Source organism: Chaetodon trifascialis, chromosome 10, assembly GCF_039877785.1.
Source record: "Chaetodon trifascialis isolate fChaTrf1 chromosome 10, fChaTrf1.hap1, whole genome shotgun sequence".
Classification (NCBI taxonomy): domain Eukaryota; kingdom Metazoa; phylum Chordata; class Actinopteri; order Chaetodontiformes; family Chaetodontidae; genus Chaetodon; species Chaetodon trifascialis.
This window is the reverse complement of record NC_092065.1, coordinates 27,506,226-27,527,551: the sequence shown is the minus strand read 5'-3', so window position 1 is coordinate 27,527,551 and position 21,326 is coordinate 27,506,226. Positions and strand designations below refer to the sequence as shown.

The 21,326-nt window shown below is 46.0% G+C and overlaps 1 protein-coding gene across 1 annotated transcript in view; it reads right to left on the bottom strand.

The window, feature by feature from the left end:
* LOC139337754 (metabotropic glutamate receptor 8-like) overlaps window positions 1-21,326 on the bottom strand; it is a 105,768-nt gene that overhangs the window by 31,962 nt on the left and 52,480 nt on the right. The window contains exons 4-6 of the mRNA XM_070972497.1: window positions 9,498-9,633; window positions 7,548-7,702; window positions 7,285-7,422 (exon numbers count right to left, since the gene is read on the bottom strand). Of these exons, the coding sequence (XP_070828598.1) occupies window positions 7,285-7,422; window positions 7,548-7,702; window positions 9,498-9,633 (429 nt within the window). The remainder of the gene's footprint in view (window positions 1-7,284; window positions 7,423-7,547; window positions 7,703-9,497; window positions 9,634-21,326) is intronic.

Sequence of the window (21,326 nt, the reverse complement as noted above, 5' to 3'; positions counted from 1 at the left end):
CAGCTCGCGCAAAACAAACAGAACACTAATTATAGATCTGAATCGATGAAGGGCTGACAGGGAATCCATCGGCTGGAGGCCGCAGAGGCGCGAGGTTTCGGATCGCGACCTTCAGGGAGGAAGAGGAGCTCGGCCGTGAAACGGAGACCGAGCTTTTCAGACCGATGCAGATGATTCGCCCGTGTCAGCAGCTGGATGGGCGTGTCGCCACCAGGGTTCGTTTGCATCCTGTTCAACGTGCTGCTCGTACTGCTTCATCAAAGATTTGATTGGCTGAATCAAAATAAGGTCTCCACCTACACAGACTGACGCTGCTTTCTTTAAGACAGGGATTAAATAATGCCAATAATGCCATTTATAAATAAAATAAAACCTATTGTGCACGCAGAAATCTAATTTAAAGAATCCATTGATGAATCTGAATAAATCTATCAAATTCTGAAGAGATGATTATTTCATTCAGAGCTCTGACATCAAGCAAAATCCAAACCACCGGATTTCTCAAATATTTCAAACGAGAGTGTAAATTAAGGGATCTCTGGCCACAAACCCAGATTCGTGAAGGGGTTTGCTGTTTAAAGGGGTAAATTAAGGATGATTTAAGGGTATTTTGGGGATTATCGTGTCACAGTGACAGTCTGAGTTGTGAGGCGGCGATTATGACATGAAAGTGTGACAGAAGGAAGAGAGGGAGGAAGAAAAATTGATTTTCTAATTTACTCTCATCCGAGCGTTCGGGGGAGGGAGGGGCTGGTGGTGGAGTGAGGTGGGGGTGGTGGTGGGGGTACAGTATTGGATTTCTTTTTAAAGCGACACACTCTATTTGGCAGGAAATGAGGTGCTCAGAGGTGGCGGCGGCGTGGCGGCGGTGGCGGAGCGGAGCGGCAACATCATCCCCGAGCGGAGGGTGATGGCACGTCACCCTCAGACCTCAGGCCACCGCGTCTCACAGATATCTAATCATCCTAATTAATTACAATTAACGTGCCGGCTTTCCCGGCTGCCCTCTGGAGGGATCGCACCGAGCGCGCTAATACGTGTCAGCTGGCGAGACGCTCCCGAGGCGGCGTCTTCTTCTCTGATGGAGGACTGAAGCCTCGCAGCTGGAGGCGCATGAAGGCGTTTACAGGTTCACAGACATGTCCGGCGTTTTAGGTCCACTGACATCCCAGCGTTTAGATCTCCAGGAACAACACTGATGAAGCCTTTAAATGAGCATGTAAAATGTTTTTCATTTGTTTTCCTCCAATATCTGCAAATAACAAAAGGCTTTATGGTCATATTAGTCACCCTCAGCACTTTCTTAACAGTCAGGGAAGACTGAGGTACATCTAGTACATTTATCTGAGTACGGTACTTCATTTCAACTTTGAGGTATTTGTACTTCTGTTTCTTGTACTGCACTTCATTTATCTGTTACTCTGTAGATGCAGATTGTACATTGAAAATGTGATAAATTTATAAAATCCAGCGAATTATAAAAGATCAAAGCTGTTGTTCAAACCCTCTTTGGATTGTGGTCCCTTTCTAGGACTCTGAGCTGTCCCTGAGACATTTCCTCTCTAAACTTGTCCCTTTGTTTTATTTAAATAACTCCAATATTTCACAAAAACACTGATGTATGAGCCAACGGTCCAACAGCTGTCAGGACATTTCACTCAGAACCACAGATGTCAGCCTCATCAGCACAGGTCACCTGACAGGCCGACCGTCCAAACAGCTGCCAGCATGAATTAAAACACTGCACATTCACAAATGTGGTTGTTTTTCCCTTTTTGTCTCAGAAGCGAATCAACAGGACTGCAGAGCTCCTAATTTTATCTGATTGTGCAGACGGCAGGTCACAAACGTGTTCATGTGCAAGACACTGTAATTTTCCTTGATTACTACCAGACCCTCGACAACACTGAACATCGTCATCATCATGAAAGTCTGATGATCAGCGTCCACGTCTGGACGTGACATGCGATCCAGCAGAGACGTGCACGTGCTAAAGTTAGCGAGCAGCCATCATTTGCCATCTTTGGTTGAGCACCAGGAAGAAAGGTCACTCATCAAGTTTTTAACCCTCAGCAGAGCCTGAGACCCTCTGAGCAGCTGAAACATGGACATACACAGCTGGAGGATGGATGAAAGGACGGAGAACATTCATGTGTCCACGGCCAGCAGCCGGTTAGCTTAGCAGGTAAAAAGATAAAATGTGCCTTCCAGCACCTCGAGAAGTCACTACCTGACACGCTATGTCTTGTTTATTTAATCCAAACAAAAGCAGGAGCCAAGAAATGCTCCAGTGCAAACCCCATGAGTCCGGTCGGTGGATTTTATCATCTGTGGACAGAAGCAGGCCAGACGAGCGTCCCGTCCTTCAGCTGAGCTAACCAGCTGCTGAATGCAGCATCATGTCTGACAGACACGTGAGCGTAGCATCAGTGTCTCTGTCTGACACAAAGCATGTAAGCACCTTTCCCAAATGTATTCCTTTAAGTTCATTTCCTGTTCTTTACCAAACGCATTTCATTTCTCCGAGGTGTGCAGACGAGGATCCAGCCTGGACTTCATCTGTCTTCTAACATTTCTGTGTTCGTTTCTTCAGCTCCGCCTGCGTCAGGTGACACGATGTCCAGGTTTATTTGCATCTTTATAATCTTTATGGAAATGAAAAGCGATGTAATGCATGAAAATAGATTACGGTGTCGCAGTGTGACACACACACACACACACACACACACACACACACACACACACACACCTGCAGCCTTTCAGCATTCTGAGCTCACATCTTCACATCTGTGAAAAACACTGCAACGACACAATCTGCACTCACATGCACACACACGTAGGTATGTACACACACACACACGTAGGTATGTACACAAACACACACACACACACACACACACACACACAAACACAAACACAAAGGAGGATCCTGACGTGCTGACTCAGCTGTTTGCTGGTGTGATGACTCTCCTGCCGCTCCAGAACCACAGGCTATTAAGGCTTTTTAGACTCCTTTCAGGGGCGTTCACACACCCTGAATTTCACATCAGCACCCCGAAAATAACAATAACAATCACACACACACAAACAGTGGAGCAGAGAAGACAGGTGAAGACAGGATGGACAGACGTCGACCACAAAGGTCTGAAATGCACTCGACCTGAACACTGTGACAGCGAGGGGAGGGAAGCTCGTCCTGGTCAGAGAGCCCCCCTAAAGGTCTGATCCTGGAATCGCTCCCATTTGAAACTCGGTCTGGAGCTTCCTGCAGTTGTTTGAGAGATGCGTCCTGACAGCAGCCGACCAATCAGAGCTGTCCACTGAGCTCAAGACTCGCAGCTTCATCAGCAGTCGTGACGGAGCGGCTATTCTCAGAGCGCTGACGCTGTTGTTCTGTTGTTTCTTCTCTTCTGCACGCTCACCTGTATTTACCCAAAACCTCCCGCAAATCCTGTCCGGTGTGTCGGACATGTTTGTAAAGGATGCGGCCCTCAGTGGCCCCCTGTTCTCCAGAGAAAGTCCTCCTGAATCAGGGAGGATTAAACCCTCTGCAGGGGTTCTGAGTCAGCACAGAGAGACTCAGCTGACGAGAGCTGGACCAGATTCATTCAGATCAAACAGCTTCTCATTTACATCTGCTCTCAGTTCAGGTCTGAATCCACAGTGACTTCAAACAAGCAGAGGAAGTCACTTTTTGTTCAGCTGTAGAAACCATCAGAATGAGACGAGCTGACGGGTCACTGTTCGCCTGAGCTCCCGGTGTTCCTGTCGCATTCGAGTTCCAGAGTTAAACATTTATTTTTCTGAAATATAAATCTCTTTAAAAAGCCCAGATGTTTGGTGAACCAAGGACTCATCCAGAGCCGTGTGTCCTCTGATTGTGCTGTAACTGGCTTCACCTCCACACAGCCCTGGACCCTGTGTTGTCTCTGATGAGCCGCTTTTTATCTAAAGTTCAAGCTAACGTTCATTCTGTTCAATGGTCCACTTTAAACGGTCCGTTCAGACCAGCGAGACATGACATGCAGTCCAGGAGGTCCAGTTTGAGCAACAGATTCAGAACTTAACAAATGCTAAAATAGACGTTTCTAACAAATGAACACAGGATTTTACGACTTTGCCGGCAAGTATGACATCTTTAAGCCCTGACGATCACGAGGGGAACAGCAGAAACACTCATTTCCTGTGACTGTGCACTGACGTGTCCCTGATTCACTTCAGAAACAATTTGACAAATCCTGAGCCTGCTTCGGTGCTTTTTGCCGGACTGGCCTGCAGCAGCTCTGCAGCGCCGCCGGCCCCTCTTCATTCGGGGCTTCACCCTCAGCTTCAGGGGCCGGCTCATGCTGAGGTGGACCACAGAGGCGAGCCCGTCCCTTCACAGCTAAAGAAAGCGAGTTGATGTTTAGAGATCTGACGCCACTGAAGCAGGAACTGTCGTTGTATGAGGTGTTGTTTTCGAATCTTTTTCTTTTATTTTGAGGTTGTGTGACTTCGAGTTTCCGCTGCAGGTTGTGACTGTTTGCAGTTTCATGTGTAGTCTGTTGCTCGTTCTCAGACTCTGTGTTTGGCTTGTTTTGTGCTTTTCTGTTACGAGACTTTGATTTTTGTGTTTTTACGGCTGTTGTTTTGAACACACCCCAGGTAGACTTGCAACCACTTGTGGAAGCTAATGGGGATCTGAATAACAAATAAGGAATCAGATGTATTTTATCAGTCTGCCTGGCCGTTGTGGAACTGGTTTGTTTTGGCTTAATCCAGCTCCAGCTGGGCAAAATGGGCACAACAACAGCACTTCTGCTCATTTGGAGAGCTCTTATCGAATGTGTACTTTCTGTTCTGCATCACTTTGAATTAAATCCTATTGTTCTTCTTCATTTTTCCCCCAAATTCTTGTTTTCATTTCTGCTCTGCCAACTTTGTAGATGCAAGTGAGAAAAGGTGACGCTTTGCTTTCAGGCTGCCTTGGAAATTCAATAGATCTTTGTACCGAAGAAAATCATAAATCCCAAACGGTGTGGCAGGAAGTTCAGGAAAGCGCTGCCCTCTTCTCTCCCAGCTGACTGTAGTCACTACGAGATCATTCATCAGTGTCAGGTGGGAGCTGCGAGTTAAACTACAAACTCTTCCTTCATATTCACTCTCACACTCAGCGCGATTGAGCGAATGCTGGATTAATCACCGGCAGAGGATGTCAGAGACGCTCAGAGTCGTGAGGTCGAGAGCTCGGGCCACGAAATGATTATCCAGCGTGTTAATTGGCACTCAGCGCCGGTCAGAAATCCATCTCATGAATACAAATGGAGGAGAGGTTGAGTGTTGGAGCGCTCCAAAGAGACAACAGATCTGTCAACCCTCCAACATGGAGAAGATCCTGCACCGCCGAGACGAAATCACACAGCGACGGAGTCTCAGCTTCTGTGGATTTTCACACACATCCTCCCATTCTGCTTCCAGGAAAGTAAGCGGGAACACATGGAGTAAATGACCAAGAAGTCAAGAAGACGCCATCTTCATGTCTCCTTCTGTTCGACCCGGGCCGTTTATGTCGACCTGGTTTGAGGATATCTGTAACTAATTAACTTGAATTTTGTGAGCTGGCCAAGTTACAGGCTGTGATAATGTGCTACCAGCATGCTGGTGTCTGCACTTCACATTCAACCAAAGATAAACAAGCATGAGGATAAAAAGAATGAATCGATTCTTTATGCCGGGGTATTCAACTAAAACGCAAAGAGGTCCAGTCAGAGAAAATTTATTCCAGTAAAGGTTCGAAACATCATGTCAGACTTGCGTTACTGTGCCATATGTTTAAGTAGTTGCATGAACGTCTGCGTGTAATCAATAGCTGATAAATAAACATTTTATAAAACATGAACATTGTGACAGTATTTGTCACTTAGCATTGGAGTGCACAGATAGATTTATTAACAGAAGTACTGCATAAATAAATAAAATAGCTTTGGAAAAATTGTGCATCTTAAAATAAAGTTCTTAACTTGAGAGAAATTAAGTTCAGCTTTTTCTCTTTAACTGTCTCACATCTTGACTGAACAATCTCAACCACTTTTACAATACAAATCTTAACAAATCCTGACAACTGAACACTTTTTCAGTTTCTCCGTCTCTGAGTAGCATCACGTGGCCTGGCTTAACTCATATGCGACTGGTCAGTTCATTTCCTGATCTTACACGGCGCAGCGTGTCAGCGGCATTGGTTGTAAACACTAGAAAAGCTGCGCCAGTTAAAACAGAAGTATCTGCTTAAATTCATCTAATAGTTAATGGATTATAGATCGGGGTCTGTACGCGACTGCTTCTGGGTCCGGACTCGGACAGTTAGTGAACTATGCTTTACGCACTTCAAAAAGACCAACACAGCGATGAGTCTTTATCCGCCGCACATGAACGATGCAGCTCGTAGCATCATGTGATTTTCACACAGGAGCCAGCTGAGCGAAAGTCGTGTAAACGTCAGCTGGCAGACGATGAACAGCGGTCAGAAGATCGTCGTTTTAACACGATCATCTTTAAACTGTTCAAGATCTGAAGCAGCTCATCCCGACTGAATATGGAGCCGTTATCAAGAAGACCACTGAGGTAACAAACAGTGCAGTGATGGAGTACAAGTGCTGTAGTACAAACTTGAGGTACTTGAGTATTTCATTACATTTGTCTGACAGCTTTAGTTACGCGTTACTTCACAAACTAAAACTTTTACAATTGATTTACTGACTGACAGAAAATCAATTGGTGACTTCTGATTATCGTACTAACTGCACATACTTATGATGAAGAGCAGGAGCTCCACACACTGCACCTACAGCAGAGGTTTCTTTCTGTCTCTGCCCCTGAAATCAGCTCAGCCTCCTCAGAACAGCTGAGTCATGAACGGAGAATTTAACCTCATCGTGGTCCTGCGCTTTGAGGCTTTTCAGAGCAGAATGAAAGCAGACGAACACTTTTGATCTCATGATATGATTTTGGCTTTTGCTTCGGGGAGATTAGAGGAGTGTGTGTGTGTGTGTGTGTGTGTGTGTGTGTGTGTGTGTGTGTCAGAAGAGGAAAGGAGGAGGTGGAGAAGGGAGAAAGACAGAAGGACACAGAGGAGGGAACAAGGAGTCATTGAAGGTAGAGAAGGAGACAGAAAAGGACATGCTGAGGTGAGGAGGGCAGGAGGAGTTAGAGAAGTTTGTGCTGCTGTCTCACAAAACTAGTTCCGTCCTTGATATAATGAAGTCTGTGTTGACCTTTGACCTTGCTGTTCCCACCTGTGAGTCTTACCTGTGCATTTCTTGGGGCTTCCGGGTCTCTTGCCATGCATCCCCAACTTGCAGCCGAAGTTCTCCTCCCAGAACTCGGCGAACCAGACGTTCCTGCGGTTGTTGGAGAGGGAGCGGCTCTTGAAGTAACGGTCAAACGCTGTGGAAAGAAGGGAACTCTTCATCGTCATCATCATCATCATCATCATCATCGTCGTCGTCGTCGTTGTCTCCTTCAAAATGTCCTCAGAGGGACGTGCTTCTCTGAGCTGTTTCTTGACTCACCGTCCACAGACGCCCTCTTGGGGAGGATGGTGACGGCGCCCTCGGCCACCCGCTCCTGCTGCACCACCGGAGAGATCTTGGAGCCCCAGCTGTCGGAGCCCACCCACAGGAAGTGACCCGTCAGGTTGTTGTGTTTCGCTGCATCCAAGATCCGCCTGTCAGGGTCAGAGGTGACACAGCCGAGACAGCCAATGAGAGAGAGCAGAGGATTTTCACTTCCTCCTGAAGCTCAAGCTACATGATATGGTTTGAGCTAATGCTAATGTCAGGACGCTAACAAGCTCATGACAGTGCTAACATGCTAGCAGGTATCATGTTTAGCATGTTCACCATCTTAGCCGTGTTAGCCACTAAAGCACAGCCAAAGCTGATGGGAATGTTGGTCATAAACCAAGCAGCAACCTTCGGCACAGCGGGAAGTGCCAAACGCTGCAGTTCCTCCAACGGCCACTTGAGTCAATTCCCATAGACCTCCACTTTAAAGAGCTCAACTTCACAGCAGAAATAATTAATATTTAACTCACTCAATTATCTTACATCAAGGTTCAAATTTATATATAATTTGGGGCGTGGATGCTTTGAGTGACCTCTAGCCGCTAGGTCTCAGCAACCGGGCTTCATTCAGCCAGCCTCAGCTCCACCCACGCTCCACCTCTCTGCTGTTTTGGGATGTGAAAAGTGGAACAGTAACAGCCATCGATCAGCTGAGACACTTCACCAACAACACAAAACCACTGTGTGTTTCCTGCACGTTAATATTAGTTTTCACGGTACGAGTTCAAACAGGACAGATGACGTCTGGTCCTTCGCGTCCTCGTCCTCTGCTCTGTCTGTCTGTGAGGTCTCAGGATGAGCGAGTTCCCTCTGTGTGTGAATCAGAGCTGCAGACTAACGTCAGCTGTTGCACTGATATCGAGTGTGTGTGTGTGTGTGTGTGTGTGTGTGTGTGTGTGTGTGTGTGTGTGTGTGATGCTCTCAGTTCACTGAGATAATTGGAAGCTTGTTATCTTAATCTGCACTCAACAGTTGGTGGATGTACTGATTAAATACATGGAGAACGTACAGATACAGAATGTGTGTGTGTTTATACTGAAGTCTCACAGTGTGTGTGTGAACAGGTATTTATCTCGTTGTGGGGACAAAAATCTGTTTACACAGTCACATTGTGGGGACTGACCTCCCTTATGGGGACAAAATGCAGGTCCCCTTAAAGTAAATCATTAAATTTCAGGGTGCAGACTGAGGATAGGGTTACGGGTTAGGTAAGGTTAGGTTAGGTACAGGGTTAGGAATAGGCAGATAGTGGTTATGGTTAGGGTTAGGGTAAGGGTAAGGCTCCAGGAAATGAATGTAAGTCTATGTAATGTCCCCACAAGTGATATAAACACAACATCTGTGTGCGTGTGTGTGTGTGAGCCCAGTGTTATATTTGGACGCTCATGGCTTCAGTGACCTTCAGAAGACGATCAACAGATTATTTTCAGTCTTTTTTTCCGAAAAGGTGAACGAAAGTCCTGCTGGTGACTTTGCGGAGCTGCATTTCTGAACAGGCGTGTTTGAGCTAAATGCTAACATTAGCCTGCTCACAATGACAATGCTAACATGCTGATGCTAAGCAGATATATATTTATCATGTTCAACATGCTAGTGTAGCATGTTAGCATGCTAAAATTAGAAAATTAGCTCGAAACAATGAAAGCAGCCGAAGGGGACATTATTAGTTTTATTGAATTAAAATTTTGACCCGATAACAGCGACAGAGTGAAAATGAAGGATCACTTAAGAGATTAGATTTCATCCAGAGGAGGACAAAAAGTTTGGTAAGTACCAAATTTCATGGAAATCTATCCAGTATTTATATAAGACATTTCGCTCAAAACCACAAATGTCAGCCTTATGGTGGCGCTGGAGGACGAGTCTACATGTGTTTTTTTTGTTTTGTTTTTTTACCGGATGTCGTCCTCGTTTGCGAACATGATGACAGCGCGGGCGTTCGGCGTCTCCAGCAGACGCAGGACGATCTTGTTGAACTCGCCGGGTCTCGGCTCGCGAGGAATCTTCAGAGACTGAGCGATACAAACGCCACCTGGGGGGGAGGGAGAGAGGGAGAGGGAGGGAGGGAGAGAGAGAGAGAGAGAGAGAGAGGGAGGGAGGGAGGGAGGGAGGGAGAGAGACAGAGAGAGAGAGAGGGAGGGAGGGAGAGAGAGAGAGAGAGAGAGAGAGAGGGAGGGAGGGAGGGAGGGGGAGAGAGACAGAGAGGGAGGGAGGGAGGGAGGGAGCGAGCGAGCGAGCGAGCGAGAGAGAGAGAGAGAGAGAGAGAGAGAGAAAATGAGCATTTACAGAGAAAGACTTAAACCAGCATGAGCTCAAAGGGTTTCTGAGCCGTCATTGGTCGGATCAGTCACTCAGTCATACTTTGTTGCTGTGGTCTAAACTTCATGGAAATCCATCCAGCAGTGACACATCAAACCCTGTTGGTGGCGCTGTATGAAAAGTCACGGCATCACCAAAGAGATGAGGACTCATCCTCTGGGCACCATGAAGGGAAATCAGTGGAGATATTTCAGTCAAAAAGCCGTTCGGCCTACGATGCTAAGAATACGCCGTCAATAAAAAAATGCTTCCTGCTTCCTGTCCTGAACGCTGACGCTTCACGTGGAGCTCTGCTGTGCGTTCAGCAGTGCAACACGTTAACATGTCTGTTAATGAGCACGCTTCATCTTCGTCCCATTCGTCTGATATTGTTTCCTCTGCATTAATGTTTTAATTATCGTCACTGTTTGTCTGGTTTTTATCTTCGCTCGGCTGCTGTGACGTGTCACCGCAGGGATCGTTCAACATTCATCTGCAGTCACTGAAACAGAGGTCGGGGGGGTCATTAATGCTGTCAAATTATTATGAACATCTCACTGTTTTTTCCTCAAAAAACGAAGAACAAAGAAACAGGCTTTCGGCTTAGTTGAAAAAAGAACATAAATGCATATTCAAACACACTTTAAGAAAGAAAATAATTCATCTCCGGCCCACCAACATGGAAACACCCACACAGGCAGCAGGGAGCCATCGGCCTGAGAGAGGCCAAGGTCTTCAGCTTTTAAAGAGCTGTGGTACATCTGATGGTGAACGCACAGTCACGTCTTCAAAAAGACTGATCTGAGAACAGGGTTTGTGCTTGTGCACTAGATATTATCTGGACAGCTGAAGCCAGAGGAGGAGACGGATTATTAATATTAAAAGGTTTAACAGCAGGTTTGACAGTTTGGCAGCAAAGACTTCGATCCGACGGTTTTCTTCTTTATTATCATTCACGTCCTCGAGCGTTATGATTGGTCGTTCTGCTTCCTGTTCTCGTTAAAATCGTTAAATCTCTGCGTCGCCCAGGCTGAAAACACACCGGGAGCTCGCGCTGCTGCTCCTGCGGCGGCGTCCCCGGGGCAGACAAGCGAGAGCCGCGCTGCTGAAGATGAACTCCGCGTCTCTGACGTGCAGTGAAAACAGTGGAGGCTGCAGAGGAACCGACGCTCGCTCTGTCAGCTCCTCCAACTTTAATTGGCTCTGTGGTTGTGAAAAGATGGAGCGGCTCGCCGGCCGGCGCTCGCAGGGAATCTCCAGGGGGGAAGAAAACAGGAGTCACAGCTGGAAATAATCACTGCAGTTCAGTCTGACCTCTGTTGTTTAAAAGTGGTCTGAGAGCGTTTTGAAGGAGAACTGGAGCTGCAGAGTTTAAAGATTACCTCAGCAAAGAGAGAAAAACGTTAAACTACTTCTGAGGCAGACTGACGGCACCTCCTGTCCGACCTTCCACCTGAGCAGGTAGTTCACCCTCCTGTTTCTGCTGCCTCCTGCAAACCAATGATGTGATTTTGTGTGTTCACATCCATTCATTCAAACTCACCATCCTCTCCTGAATAACATCCCCGCTGGCGCTTGGACCTTTTCTGAGAAGCTTTGTGAAAACCAGAATATGTCAGAATTTGACTTCTTACTACCCCGTTCAGCATCTTAGTTTAGCGTTAGCATGCTACCAATCGTTAATTAGCACTGAGCACAGAGCACCTGAGGCTGATGGAAAGCCATCAGTTTTGCAGGTGTTTGGTCATAAAACAAAGTGTTGGAAATTTAGATCTGATGAAAAGTTTAGAGGATCATCAAAGTCATTAGAGTTCGTCCTGAGGAGGACGTAAATGTGTGTAAGAGCTTTAATGGAAACACATTCAATAGTTATTGAGCCATTTCAATTAAAAGCACAACCTGTCAAATAGCTGCTGCTTCAGCTTCTTAAATGTAAAGATTTGCTGCTTTTCTTTGTCTTTATGATGGCAAATGAAGATTATTTGGGTTTTGGACTGAAGACGTCGCTTTGGGCTCTGTGACGTTGATTAATCAAGAAAAATGATTAGAAATCATACGTTCTTGTGTTTGAATGGAGCAGACTTCATACAAAACCTCTAAATTACCCTATAAATGAAATTAAATCTTTCCAGGAAACTTCAGAGGAGATTATTCAGAAATGGCAGACCTGTAGAACAAAGCCGGGCCGTCACTTCGCTGCTCAAGCAGCTGTAAAGACACCAGATCAAATTCCAGAGATGTCACAGGGTTGAAGTCTTATCTCTGTGAAGAAAGAGGAGCCGTGTGAGTTCAGGCCGCTCTCAGAGGCTTCAGGCCTGGATGGAGATAAAAACATTTAAGACCCTGCTGTCATTATCATCATCACGCCGTCCGCGGCGAGCTGAGAGGCCGTCGTCACCCTCCCCCAAGACCCGGCTTCTATCAGACGCTTTCAGGGTGAGATTGATTCCATTGTGAGCTCATTTCTACATTACACAGACCCATCAGGCCGCCAGGCTGGAGCTGCAGCGTCTCTCCTACAGGCGCTTTTGTTAGTGAGGGTTTGGGATTATATATCTGAAGATTTGAGGGTCAGGCTGCTGAGAGCGTGACGACAGCACCATCATCTCACATCTGAGAGGTTTTTACTCTTTATTCAGCTCATGTTTTCTCGACACCTGAAGGTCGTTGATTTCAATACCACAAGTAACACCTGGTGAAAAACCAGTCAACGAGTCTACCATGAGGTGAGTGGAGAAAGGTGTGTGTGTGTGTGTGTGTGTGTGTGTGTGTGTGTGTGTGTGTGTGTGTGTGTGTGTGTGTGTGTGTGTGTGTGTGTGCGTGTGCGTGTTTGAGAGGGAGAGGCAATGATTGACCATGACAGACGTTCTGTCCAACACCTGCACACTAAAATGCTAACATTAGCATTCAGCTCAGCTCTGTTACCATGTTAGCGTTTGTCTGTCTGTGCTGTGTTGTTTCAGGTACAGGTGAGACACGACGTGCAGTGCAGGAGGTGGACTCTGACTGACAGACCCGTCAGTCTGCAGGCTTATCGGACACCAAACAGCCTCATCCACGTTAGGCCTTCTTCACAGAACACATGTTGTCCCTGTCACTGTCAGGAAAGCACTGGTGTAAATAACAAAGTCAATGACGGCTCAATTCCATTTAGTTCCTTTAGATTCAGGGTCCTGGTGCATGTCGGCTCTCTCACACTGGCAGGTAAAATAAGGTAGCTCATTTGACTTATGAGAAGAAGTGAGTAGAGGTCTGCAGCCACATTAGCAGCTCAGCGCTAACGGCTAACTTGACTGTTACTTTCACCATCTTAGTTTAGCATGTTAGCATCTAGTGAGCACAGCTGAGAAGTTTAGCAGATATTTGGTTAGAAAAGTTCAGCATTTGGCAAAATAAACCTGAAGATGGCACTAGATGGCATGATGGTCCACATTTCATGGTAATCAATCCAAAAGCAGAACCACATGGTCACGCTCGAGCAGCGGTCTCCAACCACCGGGCCATTTGGTACCGGGCCACACACAGAGACTGAACAAAAATATTTCTTTGATCATCAGAGTCTGAAAGAAGTTTTATTTTGAAAATCAGGTGCATCCGCCTGTGCCTCTGTACACTGTCAAACCGCTGGTGTAAGTCACGTCCACAAGCTAAGAAAAATGAGTGAAAAACAAACGTCATCGGAGAGCTTCTTCGGAAAGGGGAAAAGGCCAAATGATGAGACAGAAGAAGAAGAAGAGCCTACAACTTGCAATAAAAATGAAGCTGCCATGAAGAGACAGTATCAGCAGTCCTACCTAAAATACAGGTTTATCGCTTCAGGTGATGGGTTGGGGGCCGCTGCGCAAGAGGACAAGTCAGGGGACCAGCAGTCAGTAGGACCAAAGTGGTGGACCAGCTGACCCACAGACAGACAGACAGACTGACATCCTTAAACGACAATAAAACTGAAAGGTGCTACAACAACAAACGAAGCTCGACAGCACTTCAACATCTTTGCTCAAAGCCTGTTTTCGCTCTTCGTGTCACGTTCGCTGACATCTGCTCGTCTGCGGGTTCAACAGCTGCTCTTCTCATCTGCAGCCAAACGACTTGAAGCTCCTCTCCCGTCTGACCTTATTGTTTTCAGCTCTGCTTTGTGTTTAGCTGCATCCATCCATCTGCTCCTGTGTAGTACCTGATAACTGCTCCGGAGTGCAGATTTTAATTTCAAAGTGCTGCTGCGGCAAGCTGCTCAGCAGAGTCAGGCATCGCTCATTTGTATGCAAATATGGATCTGCAGCGTACAGAGCGAGATAATGTTCACCTCAGTGTGAGACGTTAATACAGAAGCCTGACATGTTCAGATGAAGACGTGAACACACGGCAAGACGGCGGGCTCAAGACAAGCTGTGACGAGTGGCTGAAAGCTGCGGTCACTGCCCTGAAAATGATCTGCGATGTCACCTTTTACTTCCCCAAAAACACTTTTCCAGCGTTTTACTTTGAAGCCATCAGGATTCATCCTCTGGGTACCATGAATGTCTGTCAGTGGCTAATTCACTGATTCTGCCTATAGTGCCTCCTTACTACTTCTAGTTTTCCTGAGTATGTTTTAGTGTATAATGGCCTGAAAATGAAATGTTTTAACCATTTACAGCGACTCCTTCCTGTTCCTGTCACCTTCATCTGACGCCTTTTGTCGTTATGGTGCTGCAACTTTATCAGTGCTGATGACTCAAATCCTCCACTTTGATTGAAGCAGGTGGAAAAATGATCAGAATCTCATAACACCATCAGACACGCACAGATTTTATTGGACGCACAGAGTTGTGTGGCGATCAGCTATACTGCTACTCACCAAAATAAAAGCCTTCTGATTGTACCTCTTATGTTTCTTGGACAGCATTTTCAAAATAAGACTGAAGTTGAAATAAACCTGAATTATCCTTTTAGCTATTTTCTTGTTTTTCCTCTTTAATTTCCAATGTTTATCTTCATTTCTCATCTTTCGTGAAGCATTTTTTGGTATAAACTGAACGATTCTTATCATTTGGGCCAATTTAAATCACCAGATTTTCCTCTCAGAACATCTTTGAGGTGATTCCTGCTCAGAAGTGAGCTGGTTATTTATATTCTATGAAAGACTGAAGGGCATCTCTGCTGATACACAACCGTGTGCTGTTATTGCATCAGGTATCACTCACAGCTACACTGGGGTTTTCACAGCAGGCAGCTTTAACATCTGTCAATCACCTGTCTGTTAAACAGCACTGATGATTTTCCTTCTGATTCTCCGGCTGCTGCGTGACGTCAACATGATGAAAGGATTTAACTCCTCAATCTCTGCTGAGGATAAGATAAGATAAGACTTTATTGATCCAACTCCATCTCAAAACTACACGAAGCTCTTTCCCATGCAAATGTTAACAACACTTCATACATTAAAGGGAATCTGGGATTGGGATGTCTGAGGAGGCGTGGGGCAACATCTGGGCCTTCCAGTGGTCAACATCCAACTCTGAGTGAGCTGGAAGAATATTATTAGATATTTCAGGACACCGTATCAGGAGAGGTGTAAAGGTGTACGCATGCCTCGCTGGAGACGAGGTGGCTCGACTGCTGCTAACACTATCACGTCTTCTGGGATTGTCCCAAGTTAAATGTTTTCTGGAAGGGTATCCAGGCTTCCTTCAGCAGGGTCTTTAACACTCAAATACCTCTGAGGTTTGATGTTCTGTACCTGGGTCTTGTCTCTTTTTTGGAACGTAGGAGCGAGATAAAGCTGCTGCAATTACTCCTGGTGGCAAGCAAGAAAACAATTACAAGGAGATGGTTAAGCCAATTCAGCCGACCCTGATGATTGGATTGGAATTATCCAGAGATATTCAGGATGGAAAAATTGACCTTTCTATTAAGGCTCCAAAAGGACAAATTCTACCTAATTTGGAGCAACTGGATTTTATTCATAAGCCCCATGAGAGCAGACTTTATTTGATCTCACTGGTAACCTTGTTTTGTGAGTTACTTATTTAATTTCTGACTGGTTGTTGATGATTATTTATTTTCATTTCACAGCAGCACAGGCGACCACCCCGGATCCTGTCCTTGGTTTCATGTTAACTGTTCTACCTATGATGAAGCTCAATTAGAGGTCTCTCTCAGTGAGCCTCATCTGGCTGTTCATCACAGGCAATTTGTCAGTCCTGTCCTGAAGAGGACGATGTGAATCTGCTGATCGCTGTGAAAGTTTTCTGCTTTTTTCTGGACTCAAACAAACAAAACTGGAAGGACATTTGTTTTTATTTTCACTAATGTTGCTATGCCGACGTGTTTTCCTGTCCATTCCAAATAAAGACACAAGTAAAATAAAATACAATAAAATACTACGGCCAATATTCCTATGAGAAAACCCCTAATGTCACATGCTGTGTTGCACTTGAGGAATGAATACTGTTGGACAAAAGGACGAATCTGTTCTTCTACATTTTCATTACTGTCACCAAACTGCATGTGTGTGTCCATGGCAGCGAAGGAAAATGTCCTCCAGTGCGACAGTGTGGTTCATTGGTGTGTTTTAATTGTACAGCCCTTCAAAATAAAGGTCGTGTGTGGCCCTCGTTCTCCGCTGCAACTGTGCCTGCTGACGTCTTTTAAATTGTTCTGTGTGGTTTTCATCGCAAAATCAACACAACCCACAAAAATCACTAGAAAATGAAAAAAAAAAACCCAACGCTTAACCATCAATAGTTGCCATGGTAACATGCCAACCCCTAACTACCTTCTCCCTTTACGCTGGAGCGATTGTGTGTTACCTGATAACATGTTGGAAACTCGACCAGTGACAGACTCATATGAGTATGCTGACATTCACATCTGATCTCACTGACAACGATGATGATGAAGATGATGATGATGATGAGTGTGGAGGCTCTGCTGACCTTCACTCTCCTGAGCTGCCTTCATCTCAACACAACAGACCTCTAAACACAAGTTTTAGATGATCAGAATACACAAAGAGCACTCTGAGATCTTTTCCCCTCTAAAACACACAGTGAATTCTCTGTTTTATCATTTGTTTTTCACCTTTGTCAAATTCCTTCAACAGCCTTTTTCACACTGTGTGAAATATTATGCAGATTTGCAGCAATTAGCACACAGTGTTTCCCCAACACAGAGGCGCAGAGGCACAAAGAAATTACCTTTCCGAAATGTTAAAAGGATTAGAAACAAGAACCAGGTCGTGCTCGAGAGGACAGAGCCGCTTTCAGAGATATCAGTGGAACAAAGTTCTATCTATCGACTCTATCTACAGGTTTCTGAGAGGTTTTACCAAAAGAGATCATTAGGACAGAATTCAGCCAGAGGACACAAGAGCCACGACTGTCCAACTGCAGCCCCCCAGGCCTCCATCCTCAGACCCCTCAGACCTCCATCCTGAGGCCCCCCAGACCCTCATCCTCAGACCCCCAGACCTCTATCCTCAGACCCCTCAGACCTCTCAGACCTCCATCCTCAGCCCCCCCAGACCTCCATCCTCAGACCCCTCAGACCTCCATCCTCAGACCCCTCAGACCTCCATCCTGAGGCCCCCCAGACCCTCATCCTCAGACCCCCAGACCTCTATCCTCAGACCCCTCAGACCTCCATCCTGAGGCCCCCCAGACCCTCATCCTCAGACCCCCAGACCTCCATCCTCAGACTCCTCAGACCTCTCAGACCTCCATCCTCAGACCCCTCAGACCTCCATCCTCAGACTCCTCAAACCTCTCAGACCTCCATCCTCAGACCTCTCAGACCTCCATCCTCAGCCCCCCAGACCTCTCAGACCTCCATCCTCAGCCCCCCAGACCTCCATCCTCAGACTCCTCAGACCTCCATCCTCAGCCCCCCCAGACCTCCATCCCCTGACCTCCATCCCCAGACCTTCATCCCCAGGCCCCTCTCATGGGGGTAGCATCGCCCCCTGCTGGTCAGAGGGTGACATGTTGGTGACTTTTGGCCTAATGGTTGCTCATATGGAGGGCAGGTGTTGTTTTTTTAATTTACATAATATTAAGAATAAAGAATCAAATATGTATTAAACTGTGTGAAACACATTCGTGGCAACCACAAAGTCACTGGTTGAGGCGGTCACTTGTTACCGGCACGCCTGACGAAAGTGGGACCAAGCGTTTAAATTAGACCTTGTTGATCTGAAGATTCAGTGGCCAGTTGCTTATTTCCTGCTTTGAATTTGTTCAGAAGCAGATTTTTGAGGACTGCTAAGGCGAAGTGAACGTTTATGAAGCCTACTTCTGACAGCAGAACCCGAGGACGTGGTCTCAAACAGCACCAAGGAGCCTCAGCGATGCCGTGTTAGCCACACTCCTCGTTCTGAACGCCATTTTATTTCATAGACTGGAAAAAGGGGTTTGTGATACATAACTCACGATCCATTGAGCCATCAGACCAGTTCTATGAGGGCAGCTAACCCTGCAGCCTGGATACAGATCGGCCTTCAGCTTCCTTTACAACAGCCCGGCTAGCTCGCAGGTTTCTCAGCTTATCCAGTTTGTCTTTGTCGGATGCACACAGGCTTCCAGTTGTCTGTGTGTTGGCGTAAATGGGTTTCTATTTATCAGGTTTGGCAAAACACAGAAAGATTGTAGAGCTGGCAAATTTTCCACCCAATCACCAAACAGAACCGATATTGGACAATTCTGCAAAGCCCCAGATTGCATTCAATTATACTTTATTACTGAACTGTGTGTGATAATAAACGCATTTGTCTGTATAAAGAAAGCCAAGGAGAGCGTGAAAAACCAGGTTGGCGCTTCCCGAGGGAGCCACCGCAGATAAATGTGGAAATAATAAAGATGGACACACAAGGCAGGATTTTAATGAGGTTTAGCTTCGGCTGAGGTTTTTCCAATAGAGGAAAAACAAAGCGGAGAAGCAGCCGCTGAGGCTTCCCCCGCTGCGCTCAAATCCACCAAATTAACTTTGGGTGACAAAGTGGGAAATAATCACTTAACAGACCCTGCATGAAATGTTGTCATCTACAATTTACACTCCAGTGTACAGCACTGTCGCACAAACACACACACAGATGTGATAAAGTGGGAATATGTTCCCATTTCCTGGGAACAGATAAGGAAATCCCTGCTGCTTCTAACAGGATGAGGATTTACTTTAAGCTCTGCTGCGAGCCGCTGCGCTGAACTGAGGGAGTTAATTCACTAAACGCTCGAGGTATATACGTCTTTCAGAAAAGACAACGGAAAGTCAGCACCTGGAGCTTCAGCATCTCTACAAGGATCATTTAAGTCACGTTATTGAAATACTCTGTCTGGCTGGTGTCGCCTCTTTTGACAGGCAATGTCAGTCTTTACCAACGTGGTTTAACTCATTCAAGGAAAACGAAGGGAAGAGATGTTTCATGTGCTCACGCAGGTGGATTTCCTCAAAGCAAATGGAGATAATCGGGGATACAGGTGGTGAAGTGCAGTAACAGGTTGAGCTCAGGGAAGAATATTGAAAATGCTCTAAAACACGTGTCAAACTCAAGGCCCTCGATGGAATTATCTTTGGCCCGCATGAAAATATCCAATTTTTGTTAGAGCTGGCCCGCTGGTATATTGCATACACCACTAGTACTACAAGTACCACAATGCACTGCACCGCGTTGGCGCGTCAATCAGAAGCCTGCGAGCGCGAGTCCTTGCCCCACTCATCCATCAGCATCCTGATGGAGCTCGTTACCTGTGGTTACCTTTCAGCTACCCTCACCCTGAAAAATGGCTGAATGGACGGTGGACTTTGAAAGCAGGTGGGAGGAAGAGTGTGCGTCCAGGGATGTGAAGGACAAAGCTGTTTGTCCTCTGTGCGGAGACAGTGGCTGCCATGAAAGAATATAACGTACTGTAAGAAGACACTATGAAACGAACACCGTGACAGGTAAGTTACTCCGGAAAAGCTGCATAAAGAGCCAGAAGAAATGAACGCAGCTGATTTTCCTTGTGTTTAATGATTAATGTTGTTGTTTAGAGATAAAAATGGTCTTACAGGCTGTATTAGTTCCAGGTTCAGTATGTGCAATAAGGTCATTTCAATCAGTTTTCAATAAACACTGAAGCAGTCCGGCCCTCGACTTGGAACATTTTTTTGAATTTTGGCCCTCTGTGTATTTGAGTCTGACACTGCTGCTCTAAAATATCACATCATGGCCTTGTTAAAACATTCAGCTGGTGACATGGAGGAAGTGTCAAGTTTGCATCAACAGCATATGAAAACAGGATCAGACGAGAAAACAGGAAGGTTTCTTACTAAAATATGACCAGAAAACAGGAAATTAGAGGGTCTGTCCGTGATATAAGCCTGTTCGAATACAGGCCTGGTGTCCTCTGCGGTGGAGATAAAAAATTGCCACTACTTAAAAATTTCGAGTCGTAGTCAGACGTTGGAAATGCGTGAGTCTCGTCTGAATGATGGCAGCTGAGAGGACGTTGCATATGAGCAATATGTCCAAATGACAAATTCTGCTGACGCCTTTGACACACAAACACTCGCTGTAACGCGGCACAGTTTTAATGATGCGGAATCAAATAAAGCGCATCAGAGGGACCAACGAGAGGAAATAATACAATTTCACTTTGACTTTCAACTCGGCCGAGGAAAGTCACAGCGGGAGTCACTGAACTCAAAGGCGGACCAAATAAACATGGCCGGAACATTCAAAGGCTCGCCGAGTAATGGAATTATGGGTAATAACAGATATCATTAAAGCTAGCCTCTGGCAAAGCCTTTACACTGACCTTTCAATTAACAGGTCACCATGGCAGCAAGTGTTTATCGCTGTGTAACTCCCACCACTCCTCCTCCTCCAAACACTGAGCCCGAGCGACGGATAGAAACAGGACGTATGCGCCCACTCGCCTCTTTCATTCCTCGCCTTTGAACAGCTGAACGCCGGACCATGAATGGTTTCCTTGGTAACGCATGCACAGCCTCGACTTGAAAGCCAGATGAAACAAGCGAAGCAGTGTGCCCACAAAGCTCCCAGTCCACCTTAAAGGCAAAGTCTCCCTTAAACTTCAAAGCGTCCTCCTGGCGTCTTCGTGAGACTTCTCTAGCGTCACTTTCATGAGTGGGAATCTCTCAGTTCATCTTGATTCTTATAAAATCAACAATTAATGATTGAGAACACCTTTTTCAGAGGAAGTGCCAAAGCAACGGGGCTGCATCTGCTCTGTCAGCGTCAGACAGGATTGACACCTTTTTAATGGGACACCTGTAAAAACTGTTGAGTTTCTCCCTCCTCAGGCAGCAAAAGGTGACAGAAGTGTGGTTAATTACACGTATTAAAAGCTAAATGTAGGCTGGTTGCATTCAATAAGGAACAATGAGAGGATTGTGGATTTGATCGAAGTCAAACCCAGAGGGACTGGTCAAACATTACCTGATTTATTG